General features: G+C 35.9%; 2 protein-coding genes across 4 annotated transcripts in view; both read right to left on the reverse strand.

The window, feature by feature from the left end:
* The window catches only part of RCAN2 (regulator of calcineurin 2), a 478,595-nt gene that overhangs the window by 365,816 nt on the left and 94,259 nt on the right, over nucleotides 1-18,520 (reverse strand). The window lies entirely within an intron of this gene.
* The window catches only part of LOC126952680 (24-hydroxycholesterol 7-alpha-hydroxylase), a 104,957-nt gene that overhangs the window by 62,920 nt on the left and 23,517 nt on the right, over nucleotides 1-18,520 (reverse strand). For all 3 annotated transcript variants that reach the window (XM_050787483.1, XM_050787482.1, XM_050787484.1), the window contains exon 7: nucleotides 15,738-15,828. In XM_050787483.1, the coding sequence (XP_050643440.1) occupies nucleotides 15,738-15,828 (91 nt within the window). The remainder of the gene's footprint in view (nucleotides 1-15,737; nucleotides 15,829-18,520) is intronic.

Genomic DNA, 18,520 nt, shown 5'->3' on the forward strand with positions numbered 1-18,520 from the left:
TAATTGTAGACGTTTATTATTATACATGTTGTGTGAGATAAAATATCTATGGGAAAGATAATAAGTCAAATTATAGAAAATTCAAGGAAGAGAGGATGACAGCAGATGAAAGATCTTGATGGTAGCTGTGAAGTTAAATGTCTTTTTGCTCACTGTAGTCCCCGCAAATTCTTTATCGATTCTCTCCATTGGGTGCAGGTTTCTAGAATATTAATTCTTTCCAAATGTAGATCATTTGGGAACTTTTGTCTCAACAATGTGAAACAATTTTTTAAAAAACTATTTTCCCACAGTTTTCTTTTAGTTTTGAAAGAAAAGATTATAAAGTTGATTTTTATTGGTAAAAGATACACAAGGGTTATGTAGATCAATTGTTTTTCCTGTGCCAATTGTGTACTCTTTTGTTATAGCAGTTTTATAATCAGCTATAATATCTTACTAAAATCTGGCCTTAATTAGGGTGAATCTGGCCTTACTAATTTACATTTCATGTATATGAAGAGATGGGGTCTCACTCTGTTGCCCAGGCTGGAGTGCAGTGGCGCTATCATAAATCACTGCAGCCTCGAACTCCTGGGTTCAAGCGATCCTCCCACCTCAGCATCAAGTAGCTGGGACTGCAGATGCACGCCACCACACCCGGCTAAACTTCTTTTTAAGTTTCATAGAGACAATCTCACCATGTTGCCCAGGCTGGTCTCAAACTCCTGACCTCAAGCCATCCTCCCATCTCAGCCTCCCAAAGTGCTGGGATTACAGGTGTGAGCCACTGCACCTGATCACATTTCTAATAATTGTTGTTTATAATCACAGTTATTTTTCTATATAGTTTTAAATCATTTAGCTAACTACACCCCCCCCCCCCAAAAATAGAATTCTCATTACAATTATATGTACAGTCATCTGAAAAGTGTTAGTATTTTCAGATTACATCTTCCCATCCAGGAATGTGATGTGCCTTTTTCTTTATGTAGATTGTTTTAAACATATATATTTTTAAAAAATCATATAGTTTCCTCCATATAGGTCCTGCCCCAGTCTGATTTCCTTATGCAAGAGAAATACCAGTTAAATGAATAGGAAGGAGAGATGTAACATGAGAAGGAAGGCTTAAATAGCAGCTTAAAGCATCTGTGGTGAATACAGGCTGGGGAAAGAAGATAAAAAGCCTAGAGATTGTCCATGGACTCTGGGAATATGAGCACTGGGGCCTTAGGGATTGTAGCAGTAGCCTGGCAAACCACATGTCTTTCTACTCTCCTCCTCCAGCCACCAGCTTCTTCCAAGCATCTCAGTCATTTCTGGCCTTCAGCTCTAGTTCTCACTTTTATAAGGATGGATATGGCCTTTGGCATGAAAAGGATTTAGGATAAGATTTTATTATCAAAGACACATGTTCCTATTGAAAAATTATAAGCAATAACCTTTTGGAGGTAGATCCTGCTCAGCTGCTTCAGTCTGACATTTATAACAATAGGCAAAGTCTGAAAAAGGCAGTGATAACAATGGATTGAGAAAGATATGAAGGACTGACTGCAACGTTTCTGAGAACAGGTTATTACATCCAATGGAAGATAAGGAGAATTGACAGGCTGACCCTCCCAACTCTTTCTTCCGTCAATATATGCACATATTAAATGTCCCATATCCCACTCCATCATGTCAAAAGAAGTTCAATGCCACTATACCAAGTCAACCACCTAGGACTCTCTTCTGAAAAACAATATTTGGTGTTATTTTAAGAAGTGCTTCTCTCATATTTTAAAAAAGAGATTATCATCTTCTCTAATTACTAGAAGACAAAAATGGAGCATGCCTCATAATCATGATTTTTTTTCAAGGAAAAAAGGATACAGTCCAATACATGATAAATAAAAGGGAGAGAATATTGCCTAAAGAAGATAACAGTGGGTAGATAATAATATGTAAAATAAATTTTGATCTAGAAATACCCTTATGTATAAAGTTAGTGTACTGAGTCTGAGTCCAAATTTTTGGTTTATGTTCCCTGGAGAGATGTCAGCCTGACTTTAAGAGTTTTTACCTTAGTATTTCCAAAAGAAGAAGAAGAAAAAAAAAACACTATCCAAATGCTTGAAAAATTCACCAACAGAAAGCTCTGAAGAAAGAATTGTGTCTAAATGAAAAAGTGTAGAGAATAAATAAAGCAGATCAACAGTGCTGCCCTGGAATATGATAGTGAAAGATTTAAAATGAGAGGCACCAGAGTAGAACCTGCTTATAAATATGAACAGGGATATCAAATAATCTACAGATATCAGAGGCATCTCTTTCAGCCACTGAAGCTAAGCAATAAAAAAGGAGAGAGTGACTTCACACAAAATCTCTTGAGCTAGGGTATTACAAGACCCACTTCGGGTATTAAAGGTAGAAAACAGTGGAAGAAATAAAGCTTCCTGAGAAATCTCTCCTGGGCCAGGTATTAGACATGCAAGTCTCACCCTAGTCATTATGGCTAGGTTACTGGACTGGAAAATCACAAGTTATGAGTTCCAAAATGACATCATCCTGATCTTCAAGACCAAGGGAATAAGAAGATAGCCAAATTATATGTTTGGGGTACAAGGAATAGTTTCAAATGAACTTCCTTGCATTTATAAATACTTTCTTAAGTAATCTATATGTGGTCTTCAAGGTTGACAAATGAGAAGTAGTTTGTAAGAAACTCCTCCATAATCTACTATTCCTGGGTCCATTCTTGGATTTTAAAAACTAGCCTAGCAAAGGTAAATGAGGTTATGTGAGAAATTTCCTGCATGATAAGCTATAGCCTTCAAAATCTCTGTGTTAGGTTCATAGTGTCAGGCTACTAGTGGAAATGGAGATAATTTTTAAAAACAAAATAACCTCCTTCTGTTCATAATTCCACTGGAGTGTCCTTGGCTCTGTTCCTTGATCTCTTTCTTCATTATTTTGGGCAATGCATCGCGCAAGAGGCCAAGAATCTGTCACAGACACAACTTTGGCCATCAGCCATTGGGCCCTGGCAGGTTGGAGTTGGGTAGTGAGAGTGAGCTTAAGTTAACTGAAGGGACTCAGATCTACAATACGCCATGATGGAAGCCTCCAAGAAGGTTGTTATTGGTTGGCAAGATGGTACTGAGACACATCCAAGTGAAGGGAAGCTGCATACAAGTTATAATATGGGTTTCATGACAATGACAATATATAAGATTTCAAGAATACAAATGCTTAAATGCAATAAAGTAAAACTAATCAACTAATTAAAATAAAGCAGACAATACGGAGTTTATCTAGAATATCACTGTGGAATCTGAGTCTCATTTTTCACTTTAGACACTTTCCTCATCAGTGTGTAATGTGTAGCCACCTGAGTCAATGTCACCAGGTAACAGACCCTGGACATCCCACAGTGTTGGTATATCCCTAGTCAGGATTGCTGCTAAATCAAAACACAGTGGTACCAAAAACCACTGTTGATTGACTCTGAGTAAGGTTTCTTTTTCATCAACAATCACACAATTAGTGAGTGACAAGATTTAAATTCATGAATCCAACTGCTAACCCTCTAATCCAATGAAAATTCTGTTTGTGCCTTTTATGATGCATAAATCATGACTTTTATGTAAGATAGGAATCATTTCTATGCAGGTGCATTTCTATTAATTAATCTGGTCCCTTGTAAATTAACAGAAAATGCTTATTAATTTATCGCTTAGATAAAGGCAAAGTAAAACTGATCAGCAAAAACAAAATAAAATAAAAAGGGTGCATGGGTATGCTATCCTATGTTAAAAAGCATAGGTGGAAAGGTCAAATGCAACTAGTGAAAAAAATTCAGGCACATTTTTATTTGTTTGCTTTTTTTAAAGAAAGAATGAGCCTCTGTTGATGGGCAGATTCTCACGTGGGAGTCCTGAATTAGAAATGAAAATTACTTTATAAAACAGCCTACACAGGAGCTAAACATTAATGCCTTTGATTGCTTTAGGTCAGTTACCCTTAAGTGTGAGTACTTACACTGTCAATTAATCTTTTATGATCTGGTATTACTTTAGTAGTTATTTTGAAAAAAACAAAACACAAAGAAGCAAAAAAAAAAAAAACCACATCTAAATATGTACTCTAAATATTTAAATAAAATTATATTTTAATAAAATAGAAGAGTAAACCATAATGGTAGGCTGATGAAATCCTCCTTAAACAAATTAAAACGTAAGTATTTAAATAAAATTGAATCTGTGACACTATATAGCTTAATGTCAAAGTAAAAAGATAGATAACTTTATTCTTCAGCTCTGTGGATACAACAATATTCACCATATTGAGAATACATAAAACCCTACAGGAGGAAGAAATATCTCAGTGGTGATGGAAGCCATTACATCTTCTCCTCTTTATACATCCTCTCTAAATATGGTAAATAAAGTTATGGCAAAAAACCACAATTACTTTTGCACCAGCCAAGTAATTTGATTTACCATATTTAGAGAGGACATATAAAGAGGAGAGGTGTCATGGAAGTGTATCCCTAGTCCTTCCTAGTTTCCATCACACAAGAACCTGCTAGGTTCATGGCTTTCACACTTCCCTTTTCACCTGACTTTCTGCTTCCTACAGATGTTTCCAATGTAAAAAGTGCACTGCCCATTGATCACAGCAGAAAATCTGGATAGATGTGTCTTTTCTTCTTCATCTTACCCCTTATACCACCATAGAAGAGTATGCTCATTTTCTCCTTTGGTTCCATTCACTTTTCCTGATAGCTGACTTTGTCACTTCTACTTTATTCTCCATATTGGACATTCTGTAAAATATACACTTTCTATATTTTATCAGCAAGATCTGTTAGAGGGAAGCAGCAGAACCTAAATCCAGCTGATTTAGTAAAATAATGATAATTTATTAAAAGTATATTAAGTAGTTTACATAACTTTTAGGAGGGCTGGACAACCAGGCTTGAAGGGTGCATAGCCAGGAATCTTGCTCTAAATCAGGCCGCAGACCTGGTCTGGCAAGTATGACACTGACACTGATGTCAAGCGCACTGTGGCCACTGGCACAGGATACTGAATGACACTGTGCCCCCAGAAACGTCATCCTGCAAAACCTGCAGTTGCTTCCAGGAAAAATTTTTTAGTCTCCATTTTTTTATTTCGGTAACTCTTGATTCGAAGTCTGGGGTTGGTAGATCTGACTGGCAAAGTCTTATTTTCATGGTAATATCCTAGTTTCAAGGGAAGCAAGGAAAACAAAAATCTAGCATTTTTCTGCACCACTATGGTAGGCAAGTTTCTGTTGAAACACAGAGATCAGATTTTGTGTAGCCAAAAATGGATACGTATCAATATGTGTGTTTGTAAATAATATATACATGAGTATAAAATATACTCTTATTATATCATTATAAACATATTTTTATAAATATAAATACATTTTATAACTATAACTATATATCTTTGTATAAATATAATATATATTTATATATGCATATGTCTGTGTGTATATATACAAATACACTCCTTGCCTATTCTCAGGCTAGTGACCCCTTGCTTAAAGACTCCATAAAAGCAGACTAAGTACAATGATATCTCCCCACCTTTCTCATGATACTTCAAACTTGTCTAAAGCATTGACAGTTTTTTAAAACAGTGCAATCATTAACTAGAACACCTGTGTGCTGGTGTCATATTTTCTGAACGGTAGTCATATTTTCTGAATCAAAACCAAATGCTCATCCTCTTTTTTAATTTAAAAATCCACACATTGATAGTTCAATCAAATTTTGCTTTGAATAATGTGACAAAAGCTTTTTCCTGAATCTCTTCTTCCAACCTAATATTAACCATTTTTTAGAAATATGCTCACATTCTTCTCTGGAATTAAAAAAAAAAAAGGACAAACATCTTCCAACAGAAATGCCATCATGATGGTGATCTCAAAGGGTTTTGTGAGCCCACAGTGAGGTCACATCTGCTGTCTCTGACCCCAGTCAGCTCTTCCTCTAGATATTTGCTTGTCTAACTCTTAACACCTTAAAGTCCTTGCTCAAATCTCACTTTGCCAATTAGGGCTTACACTGATTCTATTTAATACTATAATACCACCTTCCCACCTTCCCCCATCCCTGGCATTCATGATTTTCTCTAGCCTTTCCCTCCCTCTCCGCTCCCTCCCTCTTTTCCTCTTCTGTCTTTTTTTCTTTTTCCTTCCTTCCTTCCTTCCTTCCTTCCTTCCTTCCTTCCTTCCTTCCTTCCTTCCTTCCTTCCTTCCTTTCTCTTTATCCTTCCTTCCCTCCCTCCCTCTTTCCCTTCCCTTCCCTTCCCTTCCCTTCCTTTTCCTTCCTTCGTTTCTTTGTCTTGCTCTGTTGCCCAGCCTGGAGTGCAGTGGCGCAAACTTAGCTCACTGCAACTTTGAATTCCTGGGCTCAGGTCCATCCTCCCACCTCAGCCTCCTGAGTAGCTAGAACCACAGGTGCATGCCACCATACCCAGCTAAGAATTTTTTTTTAAGAGATGGAGTCTCACTATATTACCCAGGATGGCCTTGAATTCCTGACCTCAAGCAATCCCAAAGCTCTGGGATTATAGGCATGGGCCATCATGCCCAGCCTCTGTTATCTTTTAACATATATTTATCACCTTTTAATATTTTTACTTTTAGAGTTTACTTATGCATTGCATTTATTGTTAATTGCCTGTCTCCTCTACCAGAATGTAAGCACCAAGAAAAAAGTAATATTTACTTTGTTCATATATCCCAAATTCCTAAAGCAGTTCCTGGCATATAATGGGAGCTCAACAAATATTTGCTGAATTAATAAATGAATGGGTATGATTGGGGTAAAATAAACAAGGAGAAAAAGGCATAGATGAGGTCGCTGAGTTAGACAGGAATCAGATGACAGTCTCTGAGGCCATTTGAAGGCTTTAGATTTCATTCTGAGTGAGCTATGAGGCCACTGGATGTGTGCACTGAGTATCAGAATCTGACGCATCGAGAGAAAAGAGCCAGTGGAGAAAGAGAAGTTGAACCCACCAAGAGATTGGCGATTGATTAATGGAACAAAACATTAGAGGTAATTAGGGGGGTTGGGATCTACATGTCCAGGTGGCCTTGGTCAGAAGAAGGTATAGGTACACAACAAGTAAAGATGATTGTCTACATAAACCTCTGGTTAAAGTGCCCTGGTTAAGTGGCCCTTCATATCTCTGGGTAATTTTATTGTCTTGGCAGACACATCATATTGTTTTGGAAAACAACTGGGTTATAAATATGGTAGTCATATTTTCTGAATCAAAAATGAGGCGAATGGCTTAGAAAATGTTTTTCTCTAATCTATAAGTTTACTTATGTGTAAAGTTTTATAAATATATTAGAATTAAATCATATTCAGTGTTATAAATGTTAACATATAGCAGAAAGGAAATGCAGAGTGTTTTTAGTGGGTATTCCAAAGTCTTCCTTGGTTAGATTGTGATTCTGCATGCAAAGGTGGGTCAAACCTACCATCATGGCCACGGGTATCAGGCTTAGGGGTATGAATGTTACTCCAGGAACATTTTCTGAGTATACATGTAGCATACATCCAGAGCTATCCTTTAGGAAGATTAATGTGGAAGCAACTTGGAGCAGAATAAAGCTGGAAATTGGATTGAAGCATCATAATTCAGGGATTCCAAGTACAATTTTGAAACAAGGAGATTTGCTGATTTGTATTGTCAACTTTCATGCCAAACAAACTAGACTCAAATCACGCCCCACCATTTGCTAGCTGTATGGTCTTAGGTAAGTTATCTAATTGGGGTTTCACTTTCCTCATGCATAAAATAGGGCAAATAATGATGCTTAGGAGGGATGATTCAAGGATTAAATAAGTCAACAAGGAAAGCACTTAAAATAGGGCCTGCTACTTAATTAGTACTGAGTATTAACTATTACTGTTTCTATTACTCCTATCTTATAGGGCAATATTAGACATACATAGTCTCAGGCTATATTTCTGCTGCATTTTGGCACCGTCAGAAGTGTGGCCAATTCATATGAAAGTAATTTATTTGTGGCTGTAAACATTTAAGAAAACGATCTTATTTCAAGAAACAATACTAATATTTGGAAGTAGAAAAACTCAAAGTTATAAGTTACTAATTTCATGATATGGGAGGATTATAAAATTTCATATAACTGATACAGTTGTATCAGCTTTGGTCATAGCTAAGATTTACAAAGCAATTACGATTTGCCAGGTACTGTGCTATCTATCTAATTTACATTTGCTATATCCTTCTAATAACTTCACGAGATGAGGATTATTATTAACCATCTTCCCAAAGAGGAAAAAGTCTTAAAGAACTTGGTAACTTGAGTAAAGATACACCATTAATAAGTGTCTCCACCTGGATTTCAATTCAGGCAGTCTGACTCTAGGGTCCACACTACATTATGAGGTTATGACAGGCAATTGAAATAATGTGTAGTAACTTATCAACTAAAATTTAAAACCAAATGACTAATTTCTAGGAACTATACCCCAAAATTTGATAACAAAGCAAAATTATTCTTTATTAGATCATCAATGATTTGGTAATATATGTTTTACCCAAAACCAAGGGACAAAATAAAACCATAGGCAAAAAAAAAAAAAAAAAAAAAAAAAAAAAAATGCTTTACAGAGATCAAAACCCTAGAGAAAAGTTAACATTTACCATTCACATGGATTACTGGGGCTGAAATTACTCAGTGTCTCAAAGTACTGATAAGATATTGGCTGGCACTAGGTGTGTTATACATTTTTTAAAATTTTCTGTATATTATGATTTGTGTGGGTGTGTAAATTTTTTATAATATTTCTTAAATGTATAATATCTTTAAAAGAAACAGAAAACCTTCCTGGCTGGGGACAGACTGCTCCTCTCCCTCTTGGGACAAGCTAGTTCTTCCAGTTGGCACAAAATTCAGCCTGGAGCATGCCTCTGACATGCAAATTAACCAATCTAGAACTATACCTCCTCTATCTGGCCCAGATAACCCAAGAAGCAATATTCCTCTGCCTTAGTCATATCAGGTCCAGATACCAGGCCACCAGAGACCACTCTACAGTTTAGAGCCCCTGGGGATTATTCAAATTAGCTAATGCTAACCTGTTGACTTGTCCCTTCTCTGCCTTTCCTGTGGGAAACCCTAATAAAGGATCTAGCTCCTTTTGTGGCCCCCAACTGACTAACCATCATACAATAGGGTTCTGCTAACTCAAAATTAAGTGCAGAAAACTGTCAAAAAGTCCTTATATAAAACATTCATTTCATATAAAATGTCAAATGGGATGGTTGATAAAGCTGCAAATAGAGGCTAGACCAAGACACTTATCTCTTAAAACTAGCCATATATTCTTACATTTGTTCATTAAACTCATTCAGAAAATAGTTGCTGAATAATTTTTAAGTTCTAAGCAACTAGGTACTACAAAGACCAACTATGTTTAGTTTCTGTTGTTGGAGAGATTGCATTCTGGTGGGGTAAATACATAAATACACAAATAAAAAAATATTTTTAAAAGTTAGTCACAAGAACAGAAAACCAAACACCGCATGTTCTCACTCATAGGTGTGAATTGAACAATGAGAACACTCGGACACAGGGTGGGGAACACCAAACACTGGGGCCTGTTGTGGGGTGAGGGGAGTGGGGAGGGATAGCATTAGGAGATATACCCAATATAAATGATGAGTTAATGGGTGCAGCACACCAACGTGGCACATGTATCCCGATGTAACAAACCTGCATGCTGGGCACATGTACCCTAGAACTTAAAGTATAATAATAAAAAAAAAAAGTTAATGATTCTCTAACTTGTCGTACTTTTAAGGAAATATAGAGTGAGACAAGTCAGAGAATCACCCAGGGCAGAGTTGGGGAAAGTGACTTTAGGTGGGGTAAGACTAAAATATCTATCTGAAGAGGTGACATTCAAGCTGACTGAAAGATTAGTAAGGGAAAGAGTTCCCGGCACAGGAGTCTTACTGAATTTATCAGCAGGTACATGTCTCCAAAGAAACAATGTAAATATTCCTTTTTCTCTCCTAATATCTTCTAGATACTTCCAAACCTGCTTTCAATTTTTATAAAAAGCATGGACCATACTTTACTCATCTTCATAGCTCTGGTACTTCACACAATGCCTTCACATGGTGAACACTCAAAAAATATGTTTGAGGGCCAAGTAAAATAATGGATAAATTAAGGGTTAATCCACATAAGCCTGGGAGGTTTTCTAAAGAAATTTTAAAACTTATAGTTCAGGGTGATGTCAGCAAAAATGGCAGAGCAAGGAACTCCTAAAGTTCCCTCCTTAAAAGCAGTAAGAAATTTGGTAAAAAAATTCTAAGAACCAAGTTTTTTAGAATTCTACAGATTAACCACAGTTTTGCAGCAATTCAAAAATGTCTATTCAAGAAAAAAACAGTTGAATCTTGATAAGAACATCAAACTTAATGTCATTTTAACCTGCCCTATTCTCATCCCCCTCTCTATATCTGCATAGAAGACTTAAAAGCCAGCAGTCTGCATTCACAGTGAAAACCAACACCCCAGCACTCACTAGATAGGGCAGAACAAGGTTGGAACTTCTTCTAAACCTCATTAGTAGAGTATTCCCATTATTCAACAAGTTTGGCAGTTTCCTAGACCTTACTTGCAAGACTGTCTTTATTTGACCTGAGTTGGAGTTCACTCAGTATGAAAAGCCTTTCCTCCAGGGTTGTTGGTTTAAAATCTTTAAAGACAACTGTTTAACTTTGCAACTGTCTGAGTCAGTAGAACACTGTTGGACAAACAATAGGCAAACGAACAGGATGAAAATGCAAGGCTAGGGAATGAGTTGTTCACAGTGGCTTTGCAGAGGTCCAATGCATTCCCAGGAATCTAGAAGGGCATCCATTTGCCCAGGGCTATACTTATGCTCAGGAAAGACATGAGAGGCCACACGCTCTCACGTACACCCATCCTTGAGGCTCTGCACAGGTAGAAAGTGAAAGCTAAGGCAGAGTTGTCAACTGCTTGGCTGAGTGTTGAAGGCATGCCCCAACATGCACACGTAGCCCCTTAGCAAAGAATGGGAGACTTCTAAATTACTGATGTAAAGAAATATCTATCTAGTTGATACCTGATCACTAAACAATGAAGCAGAGACTTCTGTGGCCATATGTGACAAAGAATGCAAACATTACAGAATTAGTTAAGAAAAGTCACTAAACAATCAGACAAATAACAAAAACGATAAACAGCAACAACAACAAACTCTGAGGAAAGGGAAGAATCTAATTTCCAAAGTTGTTACATTCTATTATGTAAAATGTCCAGTTTTCAACAAAGAATTACAAGGCATACAATAAGAAACCTGAAATAAGATATGAAAAAGAAAATACAGTGTTGAATGTGTATCCCTTTCACACAATCATGAAGTCAAAAAATTAAGAGTTGAACCACTATAAGTAGAAGACTGTCTAAACAGATTATTCACAGAGCAAAAAAGGAATCAACAGAAAGGGTCCCTGAAAAAACTCAGTTGCTGGACTTAATAAAGACTTTAAATCAGATATTTTCATGATGTTCAAAGAACTAAAGAAATCATTTCTAAAGAACTAAATAGAGAATATCAATAGAGAAATTGTAAAGATTCGAACAAAATTAAATTAAATACAAAAATCACTAGGAAAAATAAAATCAAGTTAAAATAAACAGAATTAAAAAGTTAGTTCTTTGCAAACAAAATTGACAAATATGTAGCCACAATGACCAAGAAAGTAAAACAGGACCCAAATTAAAATTAGGAATGAAATACTTGGTTTTCTAGTGCTCTTACAGAATAAAACGGATTGTGGGGAATAGTATGAAAAATTTTACACCAACAAATTAGATAATCTGGATGAAATGGACATATTCCTAAAAAGACATAAACTATGAAACTGACTCAAGAAGAAATAGATAATCTAAATAGGCCAGTAACAAGTAGAAAGACTGAATTAATCAAAAAACTTCTCAAAAAGAAAATCTTAGGACCAGATCACTTCATTGGTGAATTCTACCGTATGTTTAAAGAAGAAATAACATCAATCTTTCATAAACTCTTCCAAAAATTAGAAGAGGAAGAAATACTTCCAAATTCACTCTCTAAAGCTAGAATTATCTTGATACCAAAACCAGACAAAGTTATTTTAAGAAAATTATAAGTCAATATTCCTTATTAACATAGATTATTCAAAAAATACTTCAAAATTCTTCACAGAAAATACTAGCAAACTGAATCCAGCAACATGTAAAGAAAATTATACATCAAGATAAGCAGGATTTATTCCAGAAATGCATGGATGCTTCAAGACCTGAAAATCAGTTAATGTAAAACATTATAATATAAAACAGTACACTAGGTGAAAGAAGCCAGACACAAAGGACCACATATCGTATGTTTCCATTTATATGAACTGTCCACAAAAGGCAAATGTGTCAGGACAATAAGTAAATTAGTGGTCATCAGAAGCTAGAAATAGGAAATCGAAAGTGACTCCTAATGGGTATGGGGTTTCTTTTGAAGGTGATAAAAATGTTCTGGGACTAGATAGTGTTGATGGTTGGCATCTTATAAATATACTAAAAGATACTAACTTTTACACTTTGAAAGGGTGAATTATATATAATTATATATATGTAATTTTATTTATAAGTTGATGCATATTACATGCACACAAACTTATAGCTCAAGATGACAATCTGAGAACACACTTCTACCTTCCTCTGTCCCAATGTCCCATTAAAAAAAAAAATGAAGCCAGATATGCTGGCACACACCTGTGGTCCTAGCTACACAGAAGGCTGTGGCAGGAGGATCACTTGAGCCCAGGAGCTCGAGGCTGTAGTGAGCTATGATCATTCCACTGCACTCCAGGTGACAAAGTGAGACCCTGTCTCTAAAAATTAAATTGAATTAAAAGTGTGCGATTGGAATATAAAAACACAGCTGGAAAACAAGAAAAGAAAGAAGCAGATAACGAAGACTTAGGAAGATAATAAAGACTTAGGCAGATAATACAGACTTAGATAGAAGGTGTACAACATTAGTTAGAGGAAGTAGAATCATGAAAAGCACCACCCAAAATAATTGGGGCTAAGCAAGCATCTTCACAAAGGAGCCCTAAAGAAGTTTTCATTTTAAAGTAAACAAATAGAGAACACAAGAGTAGGCTGAAAGGCAGCTATCAAGGTCGTTCAAGAACCAACTGCCTTTAGAAAAGTGGTATGAGTCTGATCCTTTCCTTTCCCAAGTATTCAATAGTAGTTTTTACCCTGAGATGTGTTTTATTACAAAATTGGGCAAAGTTCCTAGAAGTGAGTATTGAGGCCACAGAGATACAACACTGGAAATTCACAAAAGACATCCCCAAGAAGGAAATGGTGATCTTGCAGTAGACAAGAGCATAGAATGGAAAAACTGCTGTACTGAGTCAGATTCTTGTCCCATGCCTGTGATGATTAATTGTAAGTGTAACTTGACTGGATCAGGGGGTGCCCAGATATTTGGCTAAACATTATTTCTGGGTGTGTCTGTGAGGGTATTACTGGTTGATATTAGCATTTCAATCAGTAGACTGGGTAGGGCAGACTGCCCTCCCATACATGGATAGGTAAATTTACTCAGGGTTCTCCAGAGAAACAAAACTCAACAGATGAGATGATGGTTAATTCTATATGTCAACTTGACTGGCCATGGGGTATACAGATTAACCATTATCCTGGGTGTGCCTGTGAGGGTGTTTCTGGATGACAGATGAGTATTTGAATTCGTGGGCTCAGTAAAGTAGGCTGCCCTGCCTAATGTAAGTGTGCATCATCCAATCCACTGAGCGCCTGCATCAACAGCACAACATGGGACTTCTCAGCCTCCATAGTCAGCTCAACCAATTTTTTATAATAAATGTCTTTTGAGCATTCTCTATCTATGTATCTATTTACATCCTATTGGTTCCATTTCTCTGGAGAATCCTGACTAATACAATGTACTTTAATGTTCTTTCCTTGACAGAATCCTTTGTATGAACACATGGGTATCTTCCTTGATATCAGCCTCCAAAGATCTGTGGACTCCTCTCACAACATTTAAATTCCTGAGCTGCTACTAGATCTTATGTATAGATTGATTGAATAGCTTCTGTATAAGTATGGCTAACAAAAAAAAAGTTTGATGTATTTTATAAATAGTTTTCAAGTCTGCAGTAGTATCTTATAGACTGAAAGCATTGATATAATGTAGCTGTTACACTGGCAGTACTATTCAAAGGAGTATTTTTTATGTCAGAAGAGAACAATGGGTTTTTTAAATAATCAGGAACATAGAAAAAGAAAAAAGGTTTTATCTTTCTCCACTAGAACTGGATTCAAGAGTTCCAGAATCAAGCCTTGTAGAAATTTAGATTAATGTTACACTTCTGTTGTGGCCTTTGGGTCAGTGAGGATCCCCACATTATCCCCATCATCCCCTCTCTACCCTTTTATTTCCTAAAGACCACAAATTTGGAGGACCCTAAGTCAGGAAAAGACTCTAGTAAGGAAATGATAAAGGAGACTATGTGACAATCAAGAGTGCATTGCCTTTTTCCATTTGTAGACATGTGGGCATGTGCCTTTCTATTCGCTTTGTAGATGCAAGCTGCATAAAAGCCAGTTGTCTTCTCTTATATTCATGAGTGTCTTTCCAGAATCTAACCTGCTAGCATTGTTGGCATTCAATGATACTAATGCTCACCATTTCTATAAGGTCTAGAATCTGCAGATGCATACTCAAGGCTCAGACAATAATACTTAGATATTCATGCTTGCCAAACCAGTTTGCTTTTTGGTTTAACTCAATAACAAGAAATCCAAAAAAAAAAAAAAAAAAACTTTAAATAAAATATTTTCAGTAATCATGGAAGGGAGAGGGAAAACCACTAACTGGCCTCATACTTTTTGCCCTAATATTATATTGTTTTCTTCCAAGCAAACCCTATCATTTCTTTCTTTTTGTATCAGGATACATAACATGACATATTAAGAAGTTTAAAAAAATCAGCTCCCCAGATAGGTCAAATTATGCTGAATAAACAAGTAGTTGAGTACTCTCTATTCAAGCTTATTTTTGCTTTTTAAAACTGACATCTGAACTAAAGAGTTCAAGGCAACAATCCCTATCTGCAGTTCCTAAATCCTCAAATTTCTAACAACTGTAAGGGGTTTTTTGGTTTTTTGTTTACTTGTTTTTTGTTTGTTGTCTTTTAATAATTCTTTGGTAGCAAGCCTTACCTGACCTCTACACTCCCATTAGGGCTCTTATGTAATATATGGAATATACCCGTATTACTTTTATAAAATCTGAAAAATCCCGAACTTGAAAACTGCGGACATTCATTCAATTGAGGTGAGGAGCCAAGAGATTAGAAGAACAAACAGGTGTATATATATTTAAGTAAGGAAATTAGGCAAATCACAATCTCTATAGCACTGATTTTATCATCTGGAAAATGAAGGAGTTGCACAAAAATGCTTGAAGTAATTAAATTCTAGGATTCTACCTGATCAATTTATATCCTGATATGTAACAAATTATGTTGAATTTTGTATTATGTTGAGTTTTTATAAAATTATAAGTATTTAGCGTTGCCAATAATGTGTGACAAACATGCATTATTGGCTGTGTCTTTCTATATAGTTTAATTCAGGTTTAGTACCTGCTGTGCCAAACACAGAAGAGATGCCTTCCATAACGGCCTTGTGGATATCAGGATGAGAAAGGACGTATGCAAGTGTCCAAAATGCAACCTTAAAAAGAAAAACATATGTCAAAAATATAAACTTATTTGAAGGTGAACAAAAGCATAGTTAGTATTAGCCATACACATTTTTTTAAAAAAGGATGATGTTTAAATTAACCTTAAGAGCACATTAGTAGAAAGCATATTTTGAAAACAACTAGATATTATGAATAAGAGATATGTAATCTATCTCCAAGAAGCCAGATTTAGATTTAAATTTTTATTCTGTCACTATAATTTAACTATATAATTTAAATAGATCAAACATCTATCTTCACTAAAAAATGAGAAAAGTTGTTATTTTTACTAATGAGTAACATAAAATATTATAAAATTTCAGAAGCAACTAGTTATGACATCTAAGAATATTAATCCAAAATGAAAACATTTCTTAAAATTTAATTTCCTTAGAATACAAGTGAATTAGCAAATTTTATATTCTGCAAGTGAAACATAGTAGTTTTAAATAAGCCCAGGAAAACATAGCAGGAAACCATTCCATAAACTAAAGTATGAGAGTACTCAATGTCAAAAACAGAATCCTTTTTTGGCTCTGAATTAGTAAATAAAAGAAAAAAAAAATTTAAGAGTCCTTTCATGCTTGAATGCTCTATAGTATATTTGCACATTTTCTCTCTTGGCCACTCAAACTAATTTCATATCTTTCCTCATTATGGTATTACAAGATAAAATCATACTGTTTTACATCTTAAAAATTAACTTCCTCCTCAGGTAGATAGTTTTGCTTCTATTCTTAGGTTACGTAATAAAGAAACCCTGTATAAAATCATCCAAAGAAGTTTGGGTTTCACTTTCATTTTTTTCTAAATACATTTATTATGAAAGAGATTTCATCTAGGAAAATTGGTCCTGAAATGAATCAGGCAATACTTTGACTAAACTTAGTCTGTCTCTTTTGTGAGGGAACATTATGTACCTTTAAGTAATACCAATACTCCCCTCTGTGGTCAAAAGAGGAAGAGCAATTGTCTGAAAAGAAGTGCTCAAATAAGCCAAATTCAATACTGTTCATTATTTTTCCCTTTGTAACTTCAAATTGATAGTGCAAGTTTAAATATGGTACTGTTTACATAAACAAGGTGAATAGGGGAAACAAGGGTCCTCAATTCAGAGACCCTCTTTCAGGAGTATTATCCAGATTAAGAAAGATTTATCCTAGAGATTATCTAGTTCATTTTTACAGATGATAAAACAGATGCTCAGAGAACTATCTTGCCAGATAAAAGTGCTGAATTATTGAATTCAGTTAATAACTACTCCATACTCACTTCATCTTACTTGAAGAGTCAGAGTTCATGTTGGGGATAAAAATAGTGACAATACATAGTGTATTAGTCGGCTTTCACACTGCTTTATAAAGAATTCCCTGAGACTGGGTAATTTGTAAACAAAAGAGGTTTAACTGACTCACAGTTCTGCATGGCTGGGGAGGTCTCAGGAAACTTACAATCATGGCAGAAAGCAAATGGGAAGCAAGGCACATCTTACATGATGGCAGAAGAAGCGGGTGGGGAAAACGGTCAAACACTTTTAAAGAATAAGATATTGTGAGAACTCACTCACTAGCACAAGGACAACATGGGGAAAACTGCCCCCATTATCCAATCACCTCCCACCAGGTCCCTCCGTTTACATGTGGTGATTACAATTCAAGATGAAATGTAGGTGGGTACACAGAGCCAAGCCATATCACTTAGATTTTCAGTCACGCGAAAGAGATGTTCATAGTTGTATGTGCCTAAATATAGTTTTAGAGATTCAATAAAATTGGATACTACTTTTTAAATACAAACACAAGGAATTTAGCTAAACTACAAATGGCTGTTACTTTTTTTTTTTTTGAGACGTAGTCTGGCTCTTTTGCCCAGGCTGGAGCGCAGTGGTGCGATCTCGGCTCACTGCAAGCTCCCCTTTCCGGGTTCACGCCATTCTCCTGCCTCAGCCTCCCGAGTAGCTGGGACTATAGGTGCCCGCCACCACGCCCAGCTAAGTTTTTGTATTTTTAGTAGAGATGGGGTTTCACCGTGTTATCTAGGATGATCTCCATATCCTGACCTTGTGATCTGCCTGCCTCAGCCTCCCAAAGTGCTGGGATTACAGGCGTGAGCCACTTTTTTTTAATGTCTCTTTTTTCCTTAACAGATTTCTGTTTTTATTTTTTTTTCTATTTTTAAGAAAGCCAGAGTATTTTTAAAAGATAAAAAAGGCATATAAAAGAAAGTAAAGTGTTAATAAAAGTTTATATGTATTACTACATCAATAAGCAAGAATAAGTGACCTTGAGGTCTTTGTGCACCCACATTTGAGAAAGGGGTTGAAAACTGCTCCCAACAGTACCTATTAGTATTTTGTGAAACAGTTCAAGTCCATGGTCAGAGATGGGCAAGAAGAAAAAGGGCCACTCAGCTCACTGAACTGCAGAAGCAGCCACCACAATGCCATTCCATTGTTTTGAAGAGGTAAGAACAAATGAGAGAAAGGGCAAGGAGGAAAGCTCTGTATCTTTGCTGTGTCAAAGAGAAGATGAATTCAGTGTGTTCTTTGGTACTGATTTATCTATTCAAAAAAAGATTTTGATGGAGTCTTTATAACATGCCAGAGTCTTCTACCAATCATGGTAAACACAAATATGTATGAGATAATTCCTGTCCAAAGTATTTTCACATTTAGTTGGGCAT

Source organism: Macaca thibetana, chromosome 4 (assembly GCF_024542745.1).
Source record: "Macaca thibetana thibetana isolate TM-01 chromosome 4, ASM2454274v1, whole genome shotgun sequence".
NCBI lineage: Eukaryota > Metazoa > Chordata > Mammalia > Primates > Cercopithecidae > Macaca > Macaca thibetana.